Source organism: Neolamprologus multifasciatus, chromosome 23, assembly GCF_963576455.1.
Source record: "Neolamprologus multifasciatus chromosome 23, fNeoMul1.2, whole genome shotgun sequence".
NCBI lineage: Eukaryota > Metazoa > Chordata > Actinopteri > Cichliformes > Cichlidae > Neolamprologus > Neolamprologus multifasciatus.
Window position 1 is genome coordinate 5,132,680 of NC_140460.1, and position 22,625 is coordinate 5,155,304.

The 22,625-nt window shown below is 37.1% G+C and overlaps 3 protein-coding genes across 5 annotated transcripts; all 3 read right to left on the minus strand.

The window, feature by feature from the left end:
• Positions 1 to 906: 906 nt before the first annotated feature.
• On the minus strand, positions 907 to 6,061 carry LOC146490793 (duodenase-1-like). Of its 2 annotated transcripts, XM_085151535.1 has the most exons (5): positions 3,049 to 6,061; positions 2,782 to 2,914; positions 2,552 to 2,684; positions 2,160 to 2,414; positions 907 to 2,049 (listed from the first exon to the last, which is right to left on the minus strand). In XM_085151535.1, exons 1-5 carry the CDS (start codon positions 3,122 to 3,124, stop codon positions 1,894 to 1,896), a joined length of 753 nt encoding a protein of 250 aa, XP_085007661.1. In that variant the 5' UTR covers positions 3,125 to 6,061; the 3' UTR covers positions 907 to 1,893. The 2 variants fall into 2 exon arrangements, with proteins under 2 accessions (XP_085007661.1, XP_085007660.1); XM_085151534.1 differs by lacking the exon at positions 3,049 to 6,061 and having other exon boundaries at positions 2,782 to 2,894.
• Positions 6,062 to 8,163: 2,102 nt separating this feature from the next.
• LOC146490794 (granzyme-like protein 1) lies at positions 8,164 to 10,286 on the minus strand. Its single transcript, XM_085151528.1, has 5 exons — positions 9,858 to 10,286; positions 9,635 to 9,782; positions 9,415 to 9,556; positions 8,539 to 8,802; positions 8,164 to 8,448 (listed from the first exon to the last, which is right to left on the minus strand). The coding sequence occupies exons 1-5, from the start codon at positions 9,913 to 9,915 to the stop codon at positions 8,281 to 8,283; spliced, it is 780 nt and encodes a 259-aa protein (XP_085007654.1). The 5' UTR covers positions 9,916 to 10,286; the 3' UTR covers positions 8,164 to 8,280.
• A 3,800-nt stretch (positions 10,287 to 14,086) lies between these two features.
• LOC146490795 (mast cell protease 1A-like) lies at positions 14,087 to 15,723 on the minus strand. Of its 2 annotated transcripts, none has more exons than XM_085150211.1 (5): positions 15,385 to 15,723; positions 15,161 to 15,308; positions 14,941 to 15,076; positions 14,544 to 14,807; positions 14,087 to 14,469 (listed from the first exon to the last, which is right to left on the minus strand). In XM_085150211.1, exons 1-5 carry the CDS (start codon positions 15,566 to 15,568, stop codon positions 14,305 to 14,307), a joined length of 897 nt encoding a protein of 298 aa, XP_085006337.1. In that variant the 5' UTR covers positions 15,569 to 15,723; the 3' UTR covers positions 14,087 to 14,304. The 2 variants fall into 2 exon arrangements, with proteins under 2 accessions (XP_085006337.1, XP_085006336.1); XM_085150210.1 differs by having other exon boundaries at positions 15,161 to 15,311.
• Positions 15,724 to 22,625: the final 6,902 nt, after the last annotated feature.

Here is a 22,625-nt window from a genome sequence, read left to right on the forward strand (position 1 = left end):
GGTTTCAACCACTGCAAACATTTCTATGAATATACTGTGGATATATCTTCCATTCATTTTTGCCAGCATTCTATTTTATCGAACTACATACTTGTATTTACTTAAGCTATTTTTTAAAATATAAAAATATAAATATAAATGTGCCATATAAATGTGTTTAAATTAATTTTTAATCACTATATTTACCAAATCTGGGACTGAATAATCTTATCTTAATAATGCAATATTATAGAACATTTGGGTAGTTAATTTCATTTTAAAGCTGAAGAGAGAGTACTGTCAGAGTGGGCAGGATCTCAGTCACCCAGGTCATGGTAGTTTGAGGAACTTGGAAAGAAAGTGACTGAACTTCTTTAGATTTCCAAGAGTCTTCTTCTGAATTTAATAAGGAACTGAAGAAGGCACTTCTTAAATCTAAAGCTGAAACATCTTCAAGAAATGGAAAAAGAAGTACTGGACATCTTTCCAAGTTCCTTAGATTATCTCACTCTTTTTACACACCAATACAAACATCTGGAAGGCCTGTTATTAGCTGTCTGATAAAGCTGAGGATACACACACATACTTAGCTTCAGCTGTTTCCAAAAATCAGTTACGAATAAAATGAATTGTCACATCTTTATTATTAGTTACAAGTTCCCTTCAAGTAAAGATTCAGAAACAAAGTTGTCAGTTTGTAACAATTCTGAAACTGAAATATCTGCATATATCACATCGCGGTTCCATCTTTCCAGATCAAGCCACCCATGTGAAGTGTTGAAAGTCTGCAAGTGGGGTAAACAAAATCTTTGCGGATTGTTCATGTGACAGCTGAGCTGGAAATGAAGTTGTGATCATTAGTTTGCATATAATCATCATGGGTATGAATGCCGTAGTAATTTTGGGCTTTCAATAATTTCTTTGAACTTTTAAGGTGGAATGATTGTACAACTTTTATGAATTTTGGAAACCAGATTTTGGTGTACAATTTTGAATGCATTGTGGAATTTCTCTAATCCACTTAGAGTGAAATTGTTATATGGAGGCTTAAATATATACATACCCTCACTTAAATCTTTTAATAAGTGGTGGTGAAGGTTCTACAATGTCTTAATTTGACAAGGTGCAGAGCTATTCTTGCTAGGTCCTCATAACAATGTCCAAGAAACTAAGATTTACACAAATTGAGCCATTTCTAAACAAGCAGATTATCAGTTTAAACAATTAGTACAATTTACTCTGGTATGTCACCACGAGGAAGACCCAAACATCTTCCAAGCCCTCAGGAAACAGGAAATTGGTTAGAATATTAAATACTAATCATGAACCAGCCAGACTCAACCCTGCTATGACCTAGAAACGGCTGAAGCACCAGTTTCACTGTCGATGCCCTCTTTAACCCCTGAGTATAGCGCTATGAATGACACATAAATGATGCTTTTGCACCTTTCATCTTTGTATGCGATAAGCACCAGTATGATTGTCCTTTATGTGTTATTGGATAATCTCAGATCAGTTTGATGTTGAAAGGAGGATAGCGATGTGAAATAAAAACTCCCCTCAAATATCTTAAACATAAAGTAACAAGCCTGTATGGAATAGAAAGAAGAAAGTACAGAAATGTGTGTAAAAATGCACAATAAAGAGTAAAATGTTGCCAGAGAAATAAATAAATAAAGTATAGATCCTTAAAATTTCTACTAAATTAGAGTAAAGCAGGGTGGTTGAGACTGAGGAAACATTGGCGGTACAATAAATATGAAACAAAACAGATCTAAAATACAACAATCCAAGGGCTAACGACTCTAGAACATGAGTAAATAGAAATAAAAACCAAAGCTAAAAACCCAGGGATCATGACAGAGAGCAAAATTTTTATTTTTGCTTCTACTGTAGTAATGCAAAAATACATTTTTAGGAAGTTGCCAGAACTTTGTTGATCCATTGAAGATATTTTGAGATGTCCGTATAGACATTGGGCACATCTGGGTAGTTACAGTTGCGATATTTGTTGAAAGAAACAATACCAACAGCTAAACCGTTGCACACCAGAGGACCACCAGAATCCCCCTGTGAGGAAGGAGGATTTTCAGTTTTCATTTCATATTTAATTTAGGTTGTTCAGCTATTTGTCAACAGGAAACAAGTAGACATAGACAATGAAAGGACAGAAGCCATACCTGACAGAATCCTTTGTCTGTGCCGTATCCACCTGCACAGATAACATTGACAGGAAGACCAGGCCATTGTTCCCTACAGACTTCTGGGTTAATGACGGACACGTTCACCACTCTCAGGTCATCGACATTTTCACCACCAGTTCTATTTCTTCCCCAACCAGCCACCTGGCACACTTCATCCGCTTTTATGTTCATTTCACCACATGGAAGTTGAATTATTTGTACTTTGCAGCCTAGTTGAGCTTTCCTAGACAGCTGGAGAAACACAACAGCAGAAAGTAAAAATTAGAAATGTCTATTTTTCTAGTACATTTGTAGTATTTATGTAATCTAAATAAATAAACCATAAATTACATCACCTGTAATGGTTGTTTGTGTAAATATATACTTACTTTAAGGAGCATGATGTCCTCGCCCAGCCAAACATCATTAAAATTGCTGGGTTTGAATTTCTTTTCGACGATTATTTTTATATCACTGCCCTGCTGGAGATTGTGGTTGCCAATAACAACGTATGTGATGTTCCTGAACAAGTAATCATTGAGATGTGGTGAATATGTTTAAGAAAACTATTTTAATGGCGCGCATCGGAGACTGCCTCACAAGAAAACAGATTACTTACACAGTGTCACAGTGTGCAGCGGTTACAACAAAGTCCTCCGTGACAAGAAATCCTCCACATACATGACCCTTGCTGCTCTGTACAGAAGCCATATACAACATTGATTTATCTGGTGCAAGAAATGGAAAATAAAGTAAGCCAAAACACTGTAAATGTCACATTAACACGCTCTCTTCTCAAATGACACACTTTGTCTGTGTATATACATAGTTTCTCTTTCACATATTTTGTCAATAGCAGGGATAGTGATAAATGGGCAGAGAATATTATTAATGCCATTCTTACCTAGTTGTCCCAGACATGTCAGAACATAGACCAGCAGAAATGCATGCAGACTTTCCATGTTGCCACTGAAACAGCCTCCGGGGGTGTCAAGGAGACCCTTTTATACAGCAGTTTGCTGTGTTGTCAAGTATGATTATCATCGTTCTTATTTTGACTTATAACCACATCCTTCATTCGGTGTATGTGTGCCCTTCATTTGGAGCCTTGGTGTTATCGTGCTTATCATAACTGCACAGTACCTCACCAGTCTTAACCACACTGGTTATTTTATGAGTTTTACCTTATCGCTGTCTCACGGACTCCTTCATTATGAATTGTTCTTTACGTCACCTTCTGCCCCCTGATTTGATTCATTCATTCTTTTTAGACCTCCTCTTCTTCTATAATCACTAATCAAGTCAGATTGATTTTATCAGTAAAAACAGACCCATATGGAAAAGATATATATAAATCTTATAAAGTTTGTATCTGTCTTGTGTGAAACTTGTATGAAAAGCATACAAGAGTGAAAACACATATAAGATCCCTTGAAAAATTATATAATGAAATACAAAAATGTATGTTTTGGATACTTACTAAAACAATATATGAAAGTAATGAGAAAGTGGCCACTTTCATGAGTAAATCATATAAGTTTTTACTATTTCTTTTCCATATGGGGACATTTTAATTCTTTTATAAAAACCAAAGTCTGTCATAATGATCGATTGGTTGTTCTCTCTGAATTACTTTCTTTCCTTTTCTTGCCTTACTTTGTCCTTACTAGGCTACTGTAGACCTGCTTCTGTTCACTGTTTGTAAGTAAGTGTTTTATGAGTGGTTTATATGTCATTGATATTGCTGAATGTAATGTGTTCCCCAAAGTAAGTTACGGTTAATCACATAACGTTTTTAAGCAACGCACTAATGTAATTTGATAAATAATTATGACCTCCACACACTCTTTTGCTAATGGAAATATTTGCCATAAAATTCTAAAATGACATTTTCTTTTTCTCAAACTGGTGCATTTTCTCAGTTGAAACATTTTGTATATTTTTGTGCTCTATTGTGAATAAAATATGGGTAAAATATGAGGTCCTCTCTGCTTGGCTTTCTGCTTTTTTGATTATGTACAACTGTGGTTGTAATAGTTCCTGGACTGGTTCACTTTTCTCCTCTACTTGAGCACTCACAGCACCTTAAACAACATACCTCATTCACCCATTCATTCATACAGGCACTTTTTTTTCTATGCTCAAGAGCTCTTTACACTCTGAATACATCTGAGAGTAACTTGGGTCTAGTATCTTGCCCAAGCGTATTTGGCAAGCAGCGTGCTATTATATTAAATTCAGTAATTCACTAGATTCAGTAATCACATTACTGTTACAATGATGTAAGTTCTGACGTTGCAAAGGTTCTGAACTTAAGGGCATGAATGTCAAATGGAAAGATATCTTTTTTTTAATGCACACTTGCACTGCAATCACCGTAAAGCTATTCTGAGGTGACTACACCTGTAGTATCACTTCTTGTAAGACAAGCTTTTCGTGCCCTCTTTTCCAGGCAAACTTAGATATCAGATTAGATGGTGACAGTTTTAAACCCACGGATACAAGAGCGGTACAGCTGCAGTTTTTTAATCTCAGCTTTTGAATACTGTTTTCGAAACCTTATACCCTTTTGGATACTGCTGACCAACAATTCATAAATGAATAACACAAAGGACACACAGCTATTTTTTTATGTAGCTCAAAGCTCACTGAAAAACTTTACATTCACTGTGGCGAAGTATAACTGAACCACAGAAACCGCAGATAACAAATTTCATGTAGAACATCAATGTTCTCAATAACACAGTGATGAAAGTGAAATATAAAAATATAAGCTTACTGCTAAATAATAGTAAGGGGGAACACCTTAATATATTTACATGTTTATATGTTATGTCCTAAGTAAATTTAAAGATTTAACATTTTTCACTCCAGTATTTGGTGCTAGTATGAAAGAGAGCCACCTCTTCTGACTTTAGTGACTTCAGAGTGACTTTGTGTTGACCTCACATGTCACAAAGCCACTGGAGAGATTGGCTCTCATCAGTTCACAAGTGGAACATGCTCTTGACCCCCTTCAGTTTGCTTACCAGGCTCTTGTAGGGGGTGAATCATGGCATTATTTACATGCTGTGGCACTCTCACTCTCAGCCAGGTGATATTGGTGACATTGTGAGAGAAAGCGCTCTAGATGGATGTCACCACTCCAACTATGTCCTAGATTTCTAGTAATCTGTCAGAGAAATATTAGTTTGATGTTCTGGTTAATGAAATTTTACACACCTCACATTGTAAACCCTTTATTATGGGCCTCTGATATGATGGGCCAAGACAAACATTCTGGAAATACTTTGTTTGTTTGGTGACCTGGATGAACTGCTTCAGGCAGGAAGAGCATGGTGATGATTGCGTGATATAAGATAAGGTGTCTTATACCGTGGTCTGCAAAGCTTGAAACACTTTCATAGCATTATCTGACAAGAATGTGATGAGTTCAGCAAATGTTGTTAAGATCAAAGCTGTTGTTTTTCTTTTTGCTCCACTTTTCTTTGGTTCCCTTTTACACTGCTACAACTAGATGACTAAGAGAAACCACAGCGTCAGTCTTCAGGTTTTACCACCTTTGCTTTTGCATGTGTTATGGTGGCATGTGCAAGTAATTTCTTAATTCCTGACTGCCAGCAGTGTGTGTGTGTGTGTGTGTGTATGTGTGTGGTGTGAAGAAGTTAGTGTGGTTATTTGTTAAATGGTAAAGGAATATTAAAAGAGGCAAAATGATATTTGTGAATCAGAGATTTGTATAAATTTTCCACACAATATGCACAAAGAAGACAGATTTTGGAAGCCTGAAAAAAAACAACTATCTATTATTTTATATATTTATTGTACAGTTCTCAGTCTATCAGTATGTTATTTACCATAGTAATATACTAAATGTGATGCAACTGACAGATACTTAATCTATTATCTATATCTCTAATTCTCCATTTATATGATTTTTTGTTCTCTGATACTTTTACTGCATTGTTTTAATAAATTTTAATCCATGTTAGGTCTCCTTCTCTAGGTTTTTATGCATGCTACTACATGTGCAGTTACACCAAAAAACCCAAAACAAAAAAGCATTGTTCTTTAATGCAGATATGTGATGTACAACCACAGTTGTACATAATCAAAAAAGCAGAAAGCCAAGCAGAGAGGACCTCATATTTTACCCATATTTTATTCACAATAGAGCACAAAAATATACAAAATGTTTCAACTGAGAAAATGCACCAGTTTGAGAAAAAGAAAATGTCATTTTTTAAATTTTATGGCAAATATTTCCATTAGCAAAAGAGTGTGTGGAGGTCATAATTATTTATCTAATTATTAGCAACAGCAGACTAACAAGGTGTTAACAGTACCTTTATATAAAAGGTTGTAAATTGTCTGTGAAAGAAAAACAATCTAGGTGCTTAATTTTGGTGGTGGTCATCTTACAATAATGAAGCAGTCATCTTATTGCCCTTGAAAGCTATAAAGCTATCCACCAAGCTATTTTCTTCTTATTAAATGCATGCTGTTGTAACTGTCTTTAGTTAAGAGGAAGAAATCAATCTACACCTGCAGTTTATCACTGGGCTGTGTAAAAACACAAAACAGTACAGAAGCCCCAGTTTATACCCAGAAACTTCTTTCTGTAAGCTCTTCTGTAAACTCTTACCACCCTGATCTCAGACCAAATACACACATTTCTTGTTTATCGCTCAAACTTTCTGGTAAAACACTGTCCCCTAGTGGTGAAAATGGGAGTTAAATTGTCCAAAATCTCACTGCAAGAGCAAACTATGCCATCGTGGTGCCATAAAATGTCTTTGTTTCAATTTTCAGTGTTTTCATTCATTATTACTGTGTTTTCCTCCATTGCACTGATATCTCTTCAAGCGATGGGTAACTGGTCGATCTAGGAAGTCACTTAAATTAGCTGTTTAAGGAAGGAACAGTTCACACCTTAGAGCTGAACTTCATTACACAATGCCATCCCTGTTCCATTTAAGGGTGGCATTATGCTTGAGTGAAGGGTTAGCAAGAAGGGGCTTTGCTCCAACACTGCCTTACACCCTTATATGTGAGGTTTGCATGTTCTCCCTGTACCCGTGTGGTTTCCCCCCCAGAGTCAAAAAGACAACAGTATTAGATCACAGATGTGAAGTAGATAAAGTGCTGTGCGACTACATGGTTCTCTTATTTTTTTTAACAACATAATAAAAAATAAGGCACTGACTATATAATTTCACATCCATCCAAGTGGCATCCATGAATGATAAAATAAATGATTTAGTTATGGACGGCCAGAGTTGCGTACCTGAGATGACCATATAAGGGATGTTTCCTCTCAATGACATCATAAACCTCCAAGGGTAGAAATAATCTGAAATGAAGTGTGTGGAGCAATCTGACGCCTGGACTCCAAAAGATTATTTGTATACAAAATGACTTTTGTCATGTTTACTACGAGGCTCCCTATTGACACATTATATCCACATATTCACATTCACACGTTATATTTTATTTGAAATTGAACTGGTGTCTGGATTTTGGTTTCTTTTTCATAAATAACAGCATTCACAATATAAACTGATGTAAAATAAAATGTGCAAAAAGTCTACTAAATACAGGAAATTAGTCTATTATCAAAATTTCGTGAAGTCACTTGACCTCCCAATAGCCATGTACAATTCTGATGTCAAACAAAACTATACATTTTTTAAAAATTTATTTGTTCCGATGACCTTTTTATCTCATGATATGGATTGTGCCCTGGTGAAGTGCCTGTCCATGTTTCCAGTATCGGGCAGGCTTTAGTAAAATGAGATGAAATCGCCCTGGATATGACTGTTTATGAGCATTCTGACTTGTCAGTGGATATATTAGTTCTCATTAGTTTATGTAATACAACCAACGAACCACAGGAAAACCTCCTTTGACTTTTTTCATACATGATACTAACTTGTGCACTTCAAAGCTACTATGTCACTGATCTATTTGTAAGCTTGACATTGAAAGAGTCATTAGCAGTTTTTAAAAAAAAGGCCTTTTAATGTTAGATATTGCAGAATTTAAGCAGTTTACACAGCTCACATATCACTTGCCTAACAGTCTTACAATACACCCACAATAACATGGAAAATATTTTTTACCCTTTGCATTTTTTTTTCTTGAGAATATCTGTGATCCAAGGAAGAAATTGTGATATGTCTGTATAGATGTTTGGGACATCTGGATATTTACAGCCATTGCCGTTGTTAAAGGAAACAATGCCAACAGCCAACTTGTTACATATGAGAGGCCCACCAGAATCACCCTGTGAGGAAGAAATATCAATTATTAATTTGTTTTTGTTTGATAATTTTGATGTTTAAACTATGTTTGATCCTTCATATGAAAATAATACCTGACAGATTCCACTGTTTGCTTTGTATCCACCGGCGCAAATAACATTTTTTAAAGTTCTTCCCCACAGCTTCTGACACTTGTCCTTGTTAATGATGGGAACATTTAGCACTTGCAGCTCACTAACATAACCAGATTTACCAGATTTTGTGGGCCCCCATCCAGCTACACTGCAGATCTTATCTTCCTTCAGGTTTAGTTTTTGAATTGGAAGTGGAATTAGCTTAATTGGTTTTTTGTCACCCAGGGAAACTTTCTTAGACAGCTGGAAAGATAAAAAACAAACAAACAAAAAAACACAGAAAATAATAATGATTATTATTTATATCAGTTATGAACATGTCAAATTTGTGTGTATTTAAAGTTCTCCAGTATTTGTCTTTGCATGTCTCTCAAACAATGATAGTGCATGCACAAATGTGGGTAGCGACTTGCATAAGGCAAATTATTCTAAAATACTATTATTATTGTCTTTGTATTTAGATGTATTAATATATCTGATAATGCGTGACATGTATATTATTGTTACAGTAAATTAAGAAAAGGTGCTTGTTTGTTTTGTTGTGGAACAAGAAGTAATTTCATGTATTATTATTGTTGCTGTTGTTTTTACCCATACTACAATCAAATGTTCTTTGATTGGTTGAAGCTTAAACAAAATCATGTAATTGGTGATTGATCATGTGGTTTGACAATAAATGCTGGCCGAAAGTGCCAGAAAATGTTTAGGTTTTTTGTTGTTCTTTTAATTATGTTTCTTTTATTTATTAATTTATTTTATACTTTCCTCCCTGTATTAACTATTTTTATTATTGATTGATTCATAAGAACGCCTGATATCCTTTGTGAAGCTGAGGCTGAATAGATGAATACTTACTTTGAGAAGCATGATGTCATTCCCATTTGCAACATTCTTGAAGGCAGGGTGTTTGCACATCATTTTTACTCCATATCTCATTTTCTTATTTGCCTTCTTGAGATCATGGGTGCCCAGAACAACACTTAAGGATTTAAGCTTCCTACATGAATAATGAATGAGAAACCAAAATAATTATTTATATTTAGATGAATGTGACACGCTTTTGGTGGTTACTCACTTAACAGCACAGTGCGCAGCAGTCATTACAAAGTCTTCACTGACAAGGAATCCTCCACATGTGTGTATTTTGTTGTCTTGTACTGATGCCATATACTGCATGAACTTTTCCTCAGCCTTTTTGCCATTTATGATTTCACTTCCCAGTGCTGAAAATAAATGAAGAAAAACTGAGAGAAATATAGTTTTTGCATAACTTTAAGAAAAATATTTTGCAATCTTACCATTTTGAATGAGGCATGTCACAGCTGTGAATAGCAGACACTTCTGTAGAGCGTGCATGATGCGTGGAAGTCAAGTAAAATGTCGTTGTTTAGGGGGGCAGTTTGTCTGCTTTATGCATCACCTTGCAATGTTTCTGTGGCTTTCATCAACACTTCCTATCAGTCACTCCTCCCACATCAATCATCTATCTCCACTAAACATGTGATTTCTTTGGTATTATTTTTTCTCTTAAATGAACTTGAACTAACTAATTAACTAATTGAAACAAATTAGTTTAAATGTAATGAATTATAAATGTAATAAATTTTAATTTATATCAATATATATATATATTTCGTAAAACCAAGCAAAGGTGTGAAACACCAAAGAGCACCAAAACCTGTGAAAAACTGTGAGTCATTGAAACCACTTTTTCCAGCTACACCTTCACAGTCACATGTCAGATGTTAAAGTAGTGTTTCCACAGTATGCCACTGTTAAAATACATGAAAACATCAAATAAGTGTATGTATAGAAATACTCTCACTGTACACAGTGTTTTTAAATACTAAATCCACATATTTATAAAAACACTACAAATTTATACAAGTCTTACTACACGATTCCTCTTCTCATATCTAGCAGAGGGCAACAGTTTTCAAGTCAAATCTAGTGGCTTTATTGTGATTTCAACCATGTGCGGTGGTACAGTACACAGTGAAGTGAGACAACGTTCCTCCAAGACCATGGTGCTACATATAATCATATAATACATAACAGAGAATCAACACAGCACTACATAAAGTGAAAGTGTGCAAAAATTGCACAAAAAACAAAGAAAGACAGTGCAACACCAGGCAGAACAGAAGACACAAGAGGGTGCAGATACAACAGTGCAACAGAAAAGTGCAACAGTGACAGTTGATTAAATAAGTCTTTTAACATTACTACAGTATGCTCTCTCTATCAAGCCTCTTTCCTGTTATTTCCTGCTAGTATATTACATTTGAATGTGTAGTTGCTTCTAGAAGTTTGAGATGAACTTCAAAAATGGACACATAGTGCAGTAAGTACACATATTAGAGATTTATTTATTTATTATTTATTTATTTCACTTCCTAGTGCCCAAGAAGAAATGTAGAAAATTTGAGAGAGAATATTTTCACAACATATTTTGAAATCTTACATTTTTTTATAAAGCATGTCATAGCCTGAAGAGAAGAAGAGAAGAGCAGAAACTTCCTCAGAGCGTGCATGACGCATAGAAGTCAAGTAAAATGTAATCGTTTTAAGGGGGGCAGTTTGCCTGTTTTATGCATCACCTTGCAATCTGTAAGCGGTTTTCATTTAACACTTCCTATCTTTCTCTCCTCTCAAAATTTTGTTGCACATTTATCTCCTCTAAATGCACACATGTGTGCATATGTGTGCGTGTTGAAGGTGTGAAACATGTCTTAGCATCAAAAATCATCATCATTTTTTCAATCGAAGATGTTAGTGTAGTGACAGTATCTTACTGTTGAATTTGACCAGCATGAAGAAACAATGTGCAATGACAGTAAAGTTGAATTCTAAACTATATTTTCTAAAATAAAATATATACATAGGTTGCTGTCACGGCGAGTGGAGTGAGCCGCGTGGAGATGATGAAGGAGGATCCAATAGCAGGCAGTCGTAAAGGTGTGATTTATTGAAAACCAAGCACGGGCAGAAAAAGGCAAACGAAGATAAACTAACTATACTGGGACAACTAAACTACTGAACACGAACATGAATGAGAGCGAGCAGAAGCAGAAGACCGTTGAGAGCAGGGAAACACACAGATGAAGCAGGGTGGATACACAGACGGACCAGCAACTACAAAGACAGAAGACGTCACTTAAATACACACAGAGAAACACAGGGAGATTACACACAGGTGGGAGTAATCAACAAGACGAGACAGAGGTAAAACTGAACACAATCACATGAGACGCAGACCTTCACAATAAAACAGGAAACAAGAGATCACTACACAAGGACGCAGACAGGACACAGAACTAAACTCACACAAAACCTGCGAATAAAAACCCTAAACCAGAATCACAGTAATATCACAAATAATCAAAACACCAGACAACCCCAAAACACTCCAACATGCAAAATAAACCAAAACAAACTCAAAATACTGGGTCGAAACTGACCCAGAACCGTGACAGGTTGCTGTCTTGATGCGTACTCAATTTTCCAGGTTAAGAAATCCTAAAAAGTCATTAACATGCAGATTGTCATGTCCATTGATCAATGGCCATTAATACCATTGATGGAGCGTTGGGCAGTCACAGCATTGTAAGATGCTCAAAGATGATCTATCACCATCTGACAAGGCTGTCATTGCCCAACCCTCTGCAGCAGAGTTGCCTGTATACTATTGCTTTATCCCAATTCAGGGTCTGCAGCCTTAAAGGCCGCATTTTAAGGCCGATTACGTCACAGCGACGCGACGAAGGCTGTCCCAATTCGAAGGCTGCTCGAAATGCGGCCCTCAAATGCGTCCTTCATTTCCCTGAATTTTAAGGACGTGGCGGTGTAGACTTCGTGGCCCAACATATCCCAGAATGCATAGCGCGGCGGTGGGCGTGGATAATTTTGCAGAAAAAAAAAAACGGTGGATGAGGGGCGCCTGAAGAGTAAACTTTAAGTCAGTACTGAATATTATGTCACTTATTTACGTGCAAATGTTTAATAACGAAGATCATTAAAACATTACTGTTGGCCAAAGTCATGTGACATTAGTGACGTTTGTACTAACTTGGTTTTAAAGCCTTTACTTTAAAATATACGCCGTTCAATAGCTGACCTTAATCTTACAGAGAATGATCAAAGCTCATGTAGAAACAAACAAACAAATGAACAAAAGATTTTCTCCTTCATTTCTGTCAAACAAAGCTGTATGAAACGTTTCCAGCTGTTAGTATCATGGTTGCTAGGCAACCTGGGCAGCGCAACGGAGGCTAGACTGTCCCATTTCACAAGCCTCGCACTTCCGGCCTAGCGGTCTTTAAGTACGCGGCCCTTGAGGATCGTTGAGGCTGCGTACTTTAAGGCTGCAGACCCTGAATTGGGATACGAGTTCCTCTGCTCTTTGACCATCACAGGGAGCATACTCTGATTTTTGGTGGAAAGCCTCTGTCCTAAGGACATGAACAGGCAAAGCACAGCAAAAATACACACTGCATTATGTGCAGTACTATATAGTACTGCACATAATGCAGTTTTAATTATATACTTATTCTCTTTTACGTCTGCTGTAATCAGTGTTGGGAAGGTTACTTTTAAAATGTATTCCATTACAAATTACAGAATACATGCCCTAAAATGTATTCTGTAATGTATTCCGTTACGTTACTCAATGAGAGTAACGTATTCTGAATACTTTGGATTACTTAATATATTATCATGCTGTTTACAACTACATGAATGTACTATTGCTGTGATTTATTACTGTTACTGAAGGTTCGTGGCTCCGAACCGTAGTAAAGGGACCTCTGACTAATACGGTGGGTTCTGTGTCGGGCTCCTAACCGAAAACTAGCTTTACTTTGTTGTCTGGGTCAACTTTGCTAGCGAGAGACAGAGAGAGGCGTTGAAAGGCTGCTCCAACAGAACTTATTGTTTCAGAGGAAAACACGAACACAGCGTACAGTCGAGTCTTAATAGCTTACTTACAACTGGGCTTGTCAGGCACTCTTCTTGGCTGCAGTGGTTATTATTATATTTACATGCTTCCAGCTCCCGTTTTTGCTCGATGACAGCTTGTACTTTTCCTTTTTCTCCCTCCCTCGCTCACAGACACATAACGGGTACAGCAGTCCATTCTCCCTGCAGCACGGACTACACTGCCTATGATGCTACATGCTTTAGAGCTATACCGGTAGCATTCTGCCTATTAGCTTAGCACAACAACAATAACAAAAAGTCGCTCTCTCACCCAGGAAACACGCAGAGAGAGCGTCACCCTGTAACCATGGCAACCGTAACGCTGCCGCCTGGAACAACAGAACGTAGCTGTCAAACAAACACAAACAGTCCTGACCCGCCACAATATGAAACAGGGAAGTACCGCCGTGTAATCCATTTATTTCAACAAAGTAACTGTATTCTAAATACCACCTTTTTAAACGGTAACTGTAACGGAATACAGTTACTCATATTTTGTATTTTAAATACGTAACGGCGGTACATGTATTCCGTTACTCCCCAACACTGGCTGTAATACACTGATGAGTTTCATATTATGTTTAAAGCTCTATCTGGAGTGATTTAAAAATGCTCCCCACTATCTCTAAAGATCACAAAAATAATTGTTTTATTTGGATATTTAAAAAAATAGCAGTAATCAGCTGTCTCATTCTGTAGTTATGGATATTGCAAATGACGGAGCTTTTATTATTAATTATGTCAACATCCACAATATAATTCAAACATTTAGCAAGTCTTTTTGCTGAGAATGTCTTTAATCCAGGGCAGGAATTTTGAAATGTCTGTATAGACGTTGGGGACATCAGGATAGTCACATTTTTTGCCGTTGTTAAAGGAAACAATTCCAACTGCCATCTTCTTGTCACATCCCAGAGGGCCCCCAGAATCACCCTGTGAGAAAAAATATCTTTATTTGATTTTGTTTAACAATTATGATGTTTACACTATAGTTAATATAAAAATACCTGACAGATTCCTTTATTTTTGTAGTATCCTCCTGCGCAGATAACATTATCAGGAATACTATTTTGCCAAATCCTCTTACACTTCTCCAGGTTAATGATGGGAACATCCACCACTTGCATGCTATCAACAGTTTCACCACCACTTTTTGTGGCTCCCCATCCAGCTACTGTGCAGGTTTTGTTTTCTCTTAGGTTTATTTGTTGAGTTGGAAGTTGAATTGGCTTAATTGGTCTTTTTTTGTCCAGGTAAACTTTCTCAGACAGCTGGAGACAAAAAAAAAAAAAAAAGAAATTTTCTGATTAGTCAGTGCTGATGAATTGAGATCTCCAAATATCAACATATAATATTGTAATAAATGAGTTGATGAATACTGATGTTAAACAGTTATTTACTTACTTTGAGAAGCATGATATCATTTCCAGATGTAACATTCTTGTAAGAAGGATGCTTGCACTTCTTTTTTATTTGATATACCATGGTCTTCTCAGCTTTCTTGAGATTGTGGGTGCCCAGAACAACATTTCTAGGTTTCCTGCATTGATAATAATTAAGAAGTCTGCAGAAATATTCATATTTAGGTGATGAACAGATTCCTTGTAGGATCTTCGTAACTTACCAATCATCACAGTGCGCAGCAGTCAATACAAAGTCTTCACTGACAAGAAATCCTCCACATACGTGTCTTATCCTGTCTTGCACTGATGCCATATACAGCATTGAACTCTTCTTGGCTTTTTTACCTTTTATGATTTCACTCCCCTTTGCTGCTGAAACGAGAAAAAAAAGAAGAACAATTATCTCACACGTTTTAAAAAAACAGATAAGATACTGGAATCTTACCATTTTGTTGGAGACAAATCATTGCTAGGAAAAGCAGAAACAGTTGCAGAGAGTGCATTGTGCCTGAGAAATGCAGTTGTTTAGGGGGGCAGACGACTACTTTATGCATCACCTTGCAGTCTGTCTGTGGTCTGTGGTAACAACACATCCTGTGTATCTGTCTTCTCAAACTTTTGTCAGACATTTATCATTGCAGTCTTTCTTTTTTTTTAGATTCTTTTTGTGGTTTTATTTTGATCTTTAAAGGGCAGTCCTATACCCTCAATATTAACTGAACTTACATTAAATTAATTAAAAAGTATTCCAATTTTCTCTTTGTCATTTTTTCTAGCAGCATGAAAAATCACACCTTTAAAACTGTGAAACGTACACGAGCTGTTGACGTTTTTTTCTTTTCCAGCAACAGCTTTGCAATTACGGCAGTTAAAGAGGTCTAGCTGTTTAAAATGTTACTCTTTGGTTTGAATCAAATAAGTGATTCTAATTATGTTGATTACTATTCTGAGTGATGCAGACTTAATGCAAACACATACACACTGCACTTGATAGAGTGCTTTCAGTTGCTAAAAATGTAAATTAATAAATATGTCACACATTTTTACATTTTATGTCAGGTTTTTTTCTTACATTTTTCCTCTTCCCATAGTGTTGTTGCTCAATATGTCATGATATGTTGCAGAGGGCAGCAGAGTTCTCTATAAGGCTTTTAGAGAGGCTTATAGGGAACTGTAAAAGTGGACAGATAGAGCAGCAGGTCAGCAACCATCAGAAGGTTGCTGGCTCAATCTTTGGGGTTTTCATCAACAGGACTTCCTTCCTTTCTATTTCTTTTCTTTACACATTCATTTATTTATGACTCTTTTTATGCTTTTATTTTGCACTTTAAAGGGAACTCTGGACTTCTCACTACCAAGTGAACTGATGTTTAATGAGGTTTAAAAGAATGCCAGTGCAAACTGCTCTCCTTTTTTCTTGTTTTCTGTAGCTGTGAGAAACATCACACTTTGAAAAACTGTGAAAACTAAATGAGTCACTAAAATCACAGTTTCCAGCCACACCTTTGCACAGATGTTAAACTAGTTAAACTAGTCTGTCTTTTCAAAACGTGGTGCAAAATTCAAATAAAAGTATGTACAGTAAGTAAAAGTCATATAGTTTACTGCAATTTCATTCATTTGTAGTGCTGTCAAGCAAATACACATACAGAGATATGTTATATACACACAGTGAAATATTTACACTGCACCTTATCAATCAATATACATCACAAATCAGTCTTATTACATATACTTATTAAGCTTGTTCTTCCAATATCTGCAAACCATCAAATGTCATATTCTACATGTGTACAGCTCAACTGTTGCTTAATACATCATCATTTTGAGCATAAAAAAGTTCATAGGTCACTAAGCTTTTAAGTTGCTCTGCTCTCTGACCATCAGAGGGAGCCATGCATCCATCACCATAAAAGTGATGGATGTAAAGTCACAAATGGAGACGCTCTTCTTAACACAAGCTGTGTTCGTCTGTCTTTTATGAAAAAAAAAAAAAAAGCAGTAATCAAGTTATCCCATTGCAGTTATGAACAAATGTTAATCATTTCTTTATTTGATTTATTTTGATTTTAAATGTCATTATTCAACGTTTGCCAGAAAATATGAGACAGCTCTGACACTGAAACATTAAATAACTGAGGATATCTAGATTTACTTACTGTCTCCATTCATATTATTAATATTATAATCCTGAATGGTTCACTTTTGGATGTGTGTGTATGTCTCTTACTGGCACTTCGATAGTGGAAGGCGTCTGTCCTCACTAGCTATTAAACCAACTGTATTATGAATAGGCACAAGAATGTAGAAAGGGACACATACTCATCATTATGTGATGCACTGGTTTCTTTTATGCAATGTTCAAAGCTTAACAGCGGGACTGATTTGTCGTTGTCTTTGGTATTTTCAGACATGCCAGTTGAAACTCCCAGTTGTCCAAAAAGTCAGAGTCCCCATTTACTCTCATTTCGATGCAAAAATTTGGCCTCTAAGCCAATTTATCTCTTTATAAAAAAGTAGTATGGAGAGTCTTTTTTTACATTTTGGAAGTAAGGGCCATGGTAGCTTTGATTGATAGGTGTCCCAGCGGCCTGTCTCTGCTAATTCCGTGACCAAAAACCTCTTAATGTCACTTTTGACTCTATTTGTATTATAGTCTAATAAACATTCATACTACGGGATACAGAAAAATGTCATTTTTTTGCATTAATCCTCAGTAAGATTTGACATAGATTGTTTCTCTGCAGATGTTGGATGCAGCATCCTTAGGTTTTTCCAGCCAGTGTCAAATTCTCTCCGCGACTATAATGATTAAAGGCCTTTACACATCACGATTGCTGCGTGACACAACATGTGGGTTTTTAATCCAACACCAACCTCAGCTGGTTTATTTTAAACATTTTCGCTGCAGAAAGCAACGACATTTTGATATTGTGCATAAATGTCATTAAAGGACGCCTGTTAATCTTTGAAGTTGGAAAAAAAAAACCCACAGTGCTGAAGAAATATCGCCATGCGTACAGTGACAAAACACAGAGGCTGTCTAGTTTCACTGCCATGAAGAATTTCTTCACACACGGCACGAATTGAGCAGTAGGGTGGATAGGTTTGGCACAGCGCAAACTTTGCATGAAGTGACTGACTTTGGTCTTTTCCCTTTACTAACAGCCAAAGACAACCTCACGATGTTGACTGGGACTCAACCCAACATGTGGCCTGCCTAAGCTGACCAAACTATGTAAAAGGTTCCCCTTTAGCCTTTTTTTTCTTGTTTATTATCACCTTTTCATTTGTGATCTTTCTCTAATAATGGTACAACTTATGTTCTTAAGCAAAAGCAAATAAAAATCCACCCAGTGTTACTAAATGTCTATACAGGAGACGTTTGTGTACAGTCATTCAGTGCACAACAATAGCCAAAATATGAGAACCATTCATCCAAACAACTGGACACTGTACTTCCAAGATCAGCTGTTGAGGAACGCAAAGGAAAGACAGATGCTAACACGTGTATACATAGAGTGAAGTTCTACTGGACTGTGTTATTGTGAAATGTATTTCTGATATTCTTTTTATGTTTGTAAATATCCAGAACATTAGATAGACTTTCAGTGTAATGCAGTCCAGGACAAAATTATTACAAAGTACAGACTATGAGCACATAAACAAAGGGAGCTGACATGTTGGATTGCATTAGACTAAACAGGTTTACCCAATAGCATGATTGCTGAGTGCACTGCTTTTTGTTTAGTCTTTTAGCATGTCTACTGCAAATATACAGTATCACTGCTGCTTACAGTTAAAAGCCTGGTAAAGCTATGAGAGCTATTTAAGGCTTAAGGTACATATCTAGTTCTTATAAGGCCTTAAAATGATTTAAATACAACTTCATATAAACAACAACATGATACATAATTATTTAGGCATTATATATTTAACAAAAACTATGTCAAAAAGCAGAAAAACTAAGTAGACTCCATTATTCAATGTCTTGGAACAACCTTTAGCGACAATAGCTTGAATTAATTATTTTCTATATGTCTTTATAAGTCGTTCACACCATAGTGGAGGCATTTTGGGCCGCTCTTTTTCACTATGTTGCTTCATTTCATTGTGGTTTGCAGGATTTTGTTGCAAATCTCAGATGCACAGCTACCATATCTTAAGGTCTGGACAGGTGAGATTGAGGTCAAATATATGGACCGCTGCAGCATCTTGATTCTTTTCTTTTTTAGCCATTATGTTGTAGAGTTTTGCTGCTGTGGTCTGCATCATTGTTTTGGCCAAACCTGTCATGGAGATGGCTTCACATTTGATTCTAGAATACTTTGGTATCAATAGGAGCACAATAACTGCAAGGTGTCAAAGTCCTGTGGCTGCAAAACAAACCAAACTCATCAGCCCTCCACCACCGTGGATGACAGCTGGTATTGGTGTCGTGCTGATTTTCTGTGCAGTGTGCATTATGGCCAGATTTCCACACTGGCCATAATGCAAAATCTCGCCAAAAATCTCGTGGTTTGTTCAGATAGAACTAAGAGGTTTGTCTTGTACTCTTGTTTATTTGTTTGTTTGTTTTTTTGCAGTTTCTGTGAGCATTGCACAGTCTGAACTTGGAATGAATTTGCTAGGACATCGACTCCTGGGAAGACTGGCATGCATCTTGAATGTTTTGCACTTGTGAATAATCATTATCACTGTGGAACTGTGGCCTTTAAATAACCTGGAAATTGACTGAATGGCAGCAACAGTAGCTTCTTTAATTTTGCAACAGTCCAGCAATCTGCCAAAGCTCAAAATTCCTGCTTTTATAGAAGTGGTCAGGCTACAGATGATCAGTTAATTGATTAGCAGTCAAAATTTAAAGCAGGTATACATTCTTTTTACCCTCATAAACCTTTGAGAAGTAAATAATATTAATAGCAACAAGCAGATAATTAGTTAAAGCTGCCATAAAAACCTGTTGCAGTGGAAACACGTAGCTAGAATCTGTGATTTAAAAGATACTTGTCAGTAAGAAAAGATTGCAAATTAATAAACATATTTTTTTCGTTTTCATTTTTTTTATTTGTGCTTGGCAGCCTCTGCAGTAATACAAAAGCTGTACTGATCGGTTGTGGTGAAGAGAGCTAAGCATGAAAGCGAAGTTTTCGATTTACCTGTCATTTCTTCTTCCCATCCTCACCTATGGTCGTGAGGTCTAGATAGTGACCAAAAGAATAAGTATGTGTATACAAGTGGTGGTAATTTTTTTGCTCATCCTGTCTCTGGGCTCTCCCTCAGAGACAAGATGAGGTGCTTGGTTATTTGAGAGGTTCTGAGCAGAGCTGCTATTCCTTCCCATCGAAAGAAGCCAGTTGAGGTGACTGACTAGGTTCCTGCTGGTTGCCTCCAAGGCAAGGTGTTTCGGGCATGTGCCACTGGGAGCAGGCCCCAGGGAAGACCCAGGACTTGCAGAGATCATATCTCTCAGCTGGCTTGGGAACAACTTGTCTTGCTCAGACTGCTGCCTGTGCATAATTTATGTTATTTTTATACTCACCTAAAAAATCTGTGACCCCCATTTGCCCCATGGATGGTGGAACTATTATCCAGAAAGATATTACTCCCAACAGGATGGAGCTATTTCATCATAGACAAATGTTGATAACACCGAAAACGTTTGTAGTGATTTGCAGCGACATTTCCTTTCAAGGGGAACAGTGAACCCAAAACATATGAGAAATGTCCCTTAGAGCAAAACAGAGCCACCTGATCCCCTCACTGAATGTGTGGCAAAGTGTTGTTGTCACTTCTGTGTAGCTCTCAGCAAGAAATCACTACTGTTACTGGTATTTCTAGCCTTTAATATGTTCTTTTTCAGGGATCAACTCTGCTGTCACACAATCGTCTTTCCATCCCCTGGTGTCTGGCAGGGCTGCAGATATTCAAAGAATGCCTGACATGGCGTTTGGCCAGTCAGCACCACATACCTTTGGATGGCATGGCAGGGCTTAAGGGGAAATGTGGCGCATATGCCACTCAGCAGCCCTGTCTAAAGTCTACTAAGTGGCTTCAAACATGAACACTAATCCAGTCAGTGATGAGAAGGCCTCAGTCTGATAGTCGCGTAGCAGACTGCCAAGTCTGTCAAAGCACACTCTCAGGTTCAAACAGAACACAATGGAGAAAAACTCTGAAGTTCAAAGGGAATTGCAGCAGCTTTAATGAAACTGTATTTCCTTTGCAGGTATTTGTGTGTGATGAATCAATTTGTTCTTGCTTTTCCTCCTTTTTATGAAAAGTTTATTTCCAAAAGATGATTCAGGACCGAGAACTCTGTCTTTGCTCTCTCTTTGTGCAAATAAATGCAACTACACATGTACACAGCAAGAGAGAGAGAGATGCAGATACTAATATAGATGTATTTACAGATATGTGCATTGCTAATCCATGCACTCATACCTAAAGTACTACATTGAGAAACATGTATACAAAACTGAATTAACATTTTGAAAAGAGCAAAAAGCCTTTGCAGAAATATGCAGAAAGTTTTCCACGTCCTGTCTTAGAGATAACAGCAACAGCAGCACTGTGACATATTTAGTATTTCCAGAGTGCTGAAATTTTAGGTGAAGGAGGATTTTCACATATACGTATTGTGCAGATGTGAGCTGGTTAAAAATGGAAGGACCAACTGCAGCTGTCAAAGTGTGTTGATCTCTGCTAGCTATCTATCTATACACTTTCTCTATTTCTGCCCCTTTACATCTCTTTATTGATCTTTTATGTTAGAATTCACCTTGAAATGTCCGTATATTTTTACATGTGTGTCGTGGCCACAAATCACGTGCATATAGATGAATAGGCGCTGTGATCTCATAAATTTGTTCATACAAACAGTGTATACATAATAACCATACACACATGCAAACATGTTCAAAAACTCACATGCACGCTCATCTGTCGTCCACCCTTCAGTCCATCTATTCAGCTTTATAACTTGGGCTGTTTTTGTAACAAAACAAGCCCTAATCCTAAATTCAGGGAGCTGTGAATGTGCCTCAACAAATGGCAGACAAATGAGAAGGATTAGTGAGGGCCTGTGAAAGAGTGAAAGGTTTGCCATTGATCTACGGTGGTCCTGTTCTCTTTCAGGGCCACTCGGTTTGAAAACCCCACTGAGTAAGAGCATACAGGGCCACTCCAGAGCCCCCTAGGCCACCGAGAGACACACAACAGCCACAATTAGTCTCAGGAGCTGTAATGGCAATTCAATAAGCGCTTTAAAATTGTGCCTTAGTCTGTCTGCCACCCCCCAACCCCTCCCACTTCTCCCATTTTCGTCTACATACATAAGATTGGTATTAAGAAGGGCTCTTTTTTTTTTCTCTTTCCCACCCACCACAGTTCTTTTCAGTCGCTGTGAGAGAAAATGACCACACAGGGTTTCAAAGGTTCTAGAGGCTGTGGTTTGTTGTCGCTGAAGCAGCATGACTTGTGCCCCTGTAGATTTTGGCTGAGGCCCTCAAAATGGGCTTCTATTATTACTTTTTTCTGTCAGTCAGCTGCAAATTTATTTTGTTGCCTACAAAGTTACCTTCTCTATGAACATTAATTGTGTTGGGTCATGCAGAATCCCATCTATTTGTTATGTTTTTACTGATGTGAAGACATGCCGTACTACGATATAAGTATACAGATATT

What these genes read in the sequence shown, in the direction of transcription:
- LOC146490794 (XM_085151528.1), bottom strand. Translation starts at nt 9,915, where the DNA reads ATGCACGCTCTACAGAAGTGTCTGCTATTCACAGCTGTGACATGCCTC. An exon ending in GCTGCGCACTGTGCTGTTAA is followed by an intron (nt 9,557 to 9,634) that starts GTGAGTAACCAC and finishes TTATTCATGTAG; the next exon opens with GAAGCTTAAATCCTTAAGTG. An exon ending in CAAACAGTGGAATCTGTCAG is followed by an intron (nt 8,449 to 8,538) that starts GTATTATTTTCA and finishes TCTTCCTCACAG; the next exon opens with GGTGATTCTGGTGGGCCTCT.
- LOC146490793 (XM_085151535.1), bottom strand. Translation starts at nt 3,124, where the DNA reads ATGGAAAGTCTGCATGCATTTCTGCTGGTCTATGTTCTGACATGTCTG. An exon ending in GCTGCACACTGTGACACTGT is followed by an intron (nt 2,685 to 2,781) that starts GTAAGTAATCTG and finishes TTACTTGTTCAG; the next exon opens with GAACATCACATACGTTGTTA. An exon ending in AGGACATCATGCTCCTTAAA is followed by an intron (nt 2,415 to 2,551) that starts GTAAGTATATAT and finishes GTGTTTCTCCAG; the next exon opens with CTGTCTAGGAAAGCTCAACT.
- LOC146490795 (XM_085150210.1), bottom strand. Translation starts at nt 15,568, where the DNA reads ATGTCTGACAAAAGTTTGAGAAGACAGATACACAGGATGTGTTGTTAC. An exon ending in GCTGCGCACTGTGATGATTG is followed by an intron (nt 15,077 to 15,160) that starts GTAAGTTACGAA and finishes TTATCAATGCAG; the next exon opens with GAAACCTAGAAATGTTGTTC. An exon ending in AAAATAAAGGAATCTGTCAG is followed by an intron (nt 14,470 to 14,543) that starts GTATTTTTATAT and finishes TTTTTCTCACAG; the next exon opens with GGTGATTCTGGGGGCCCTCT.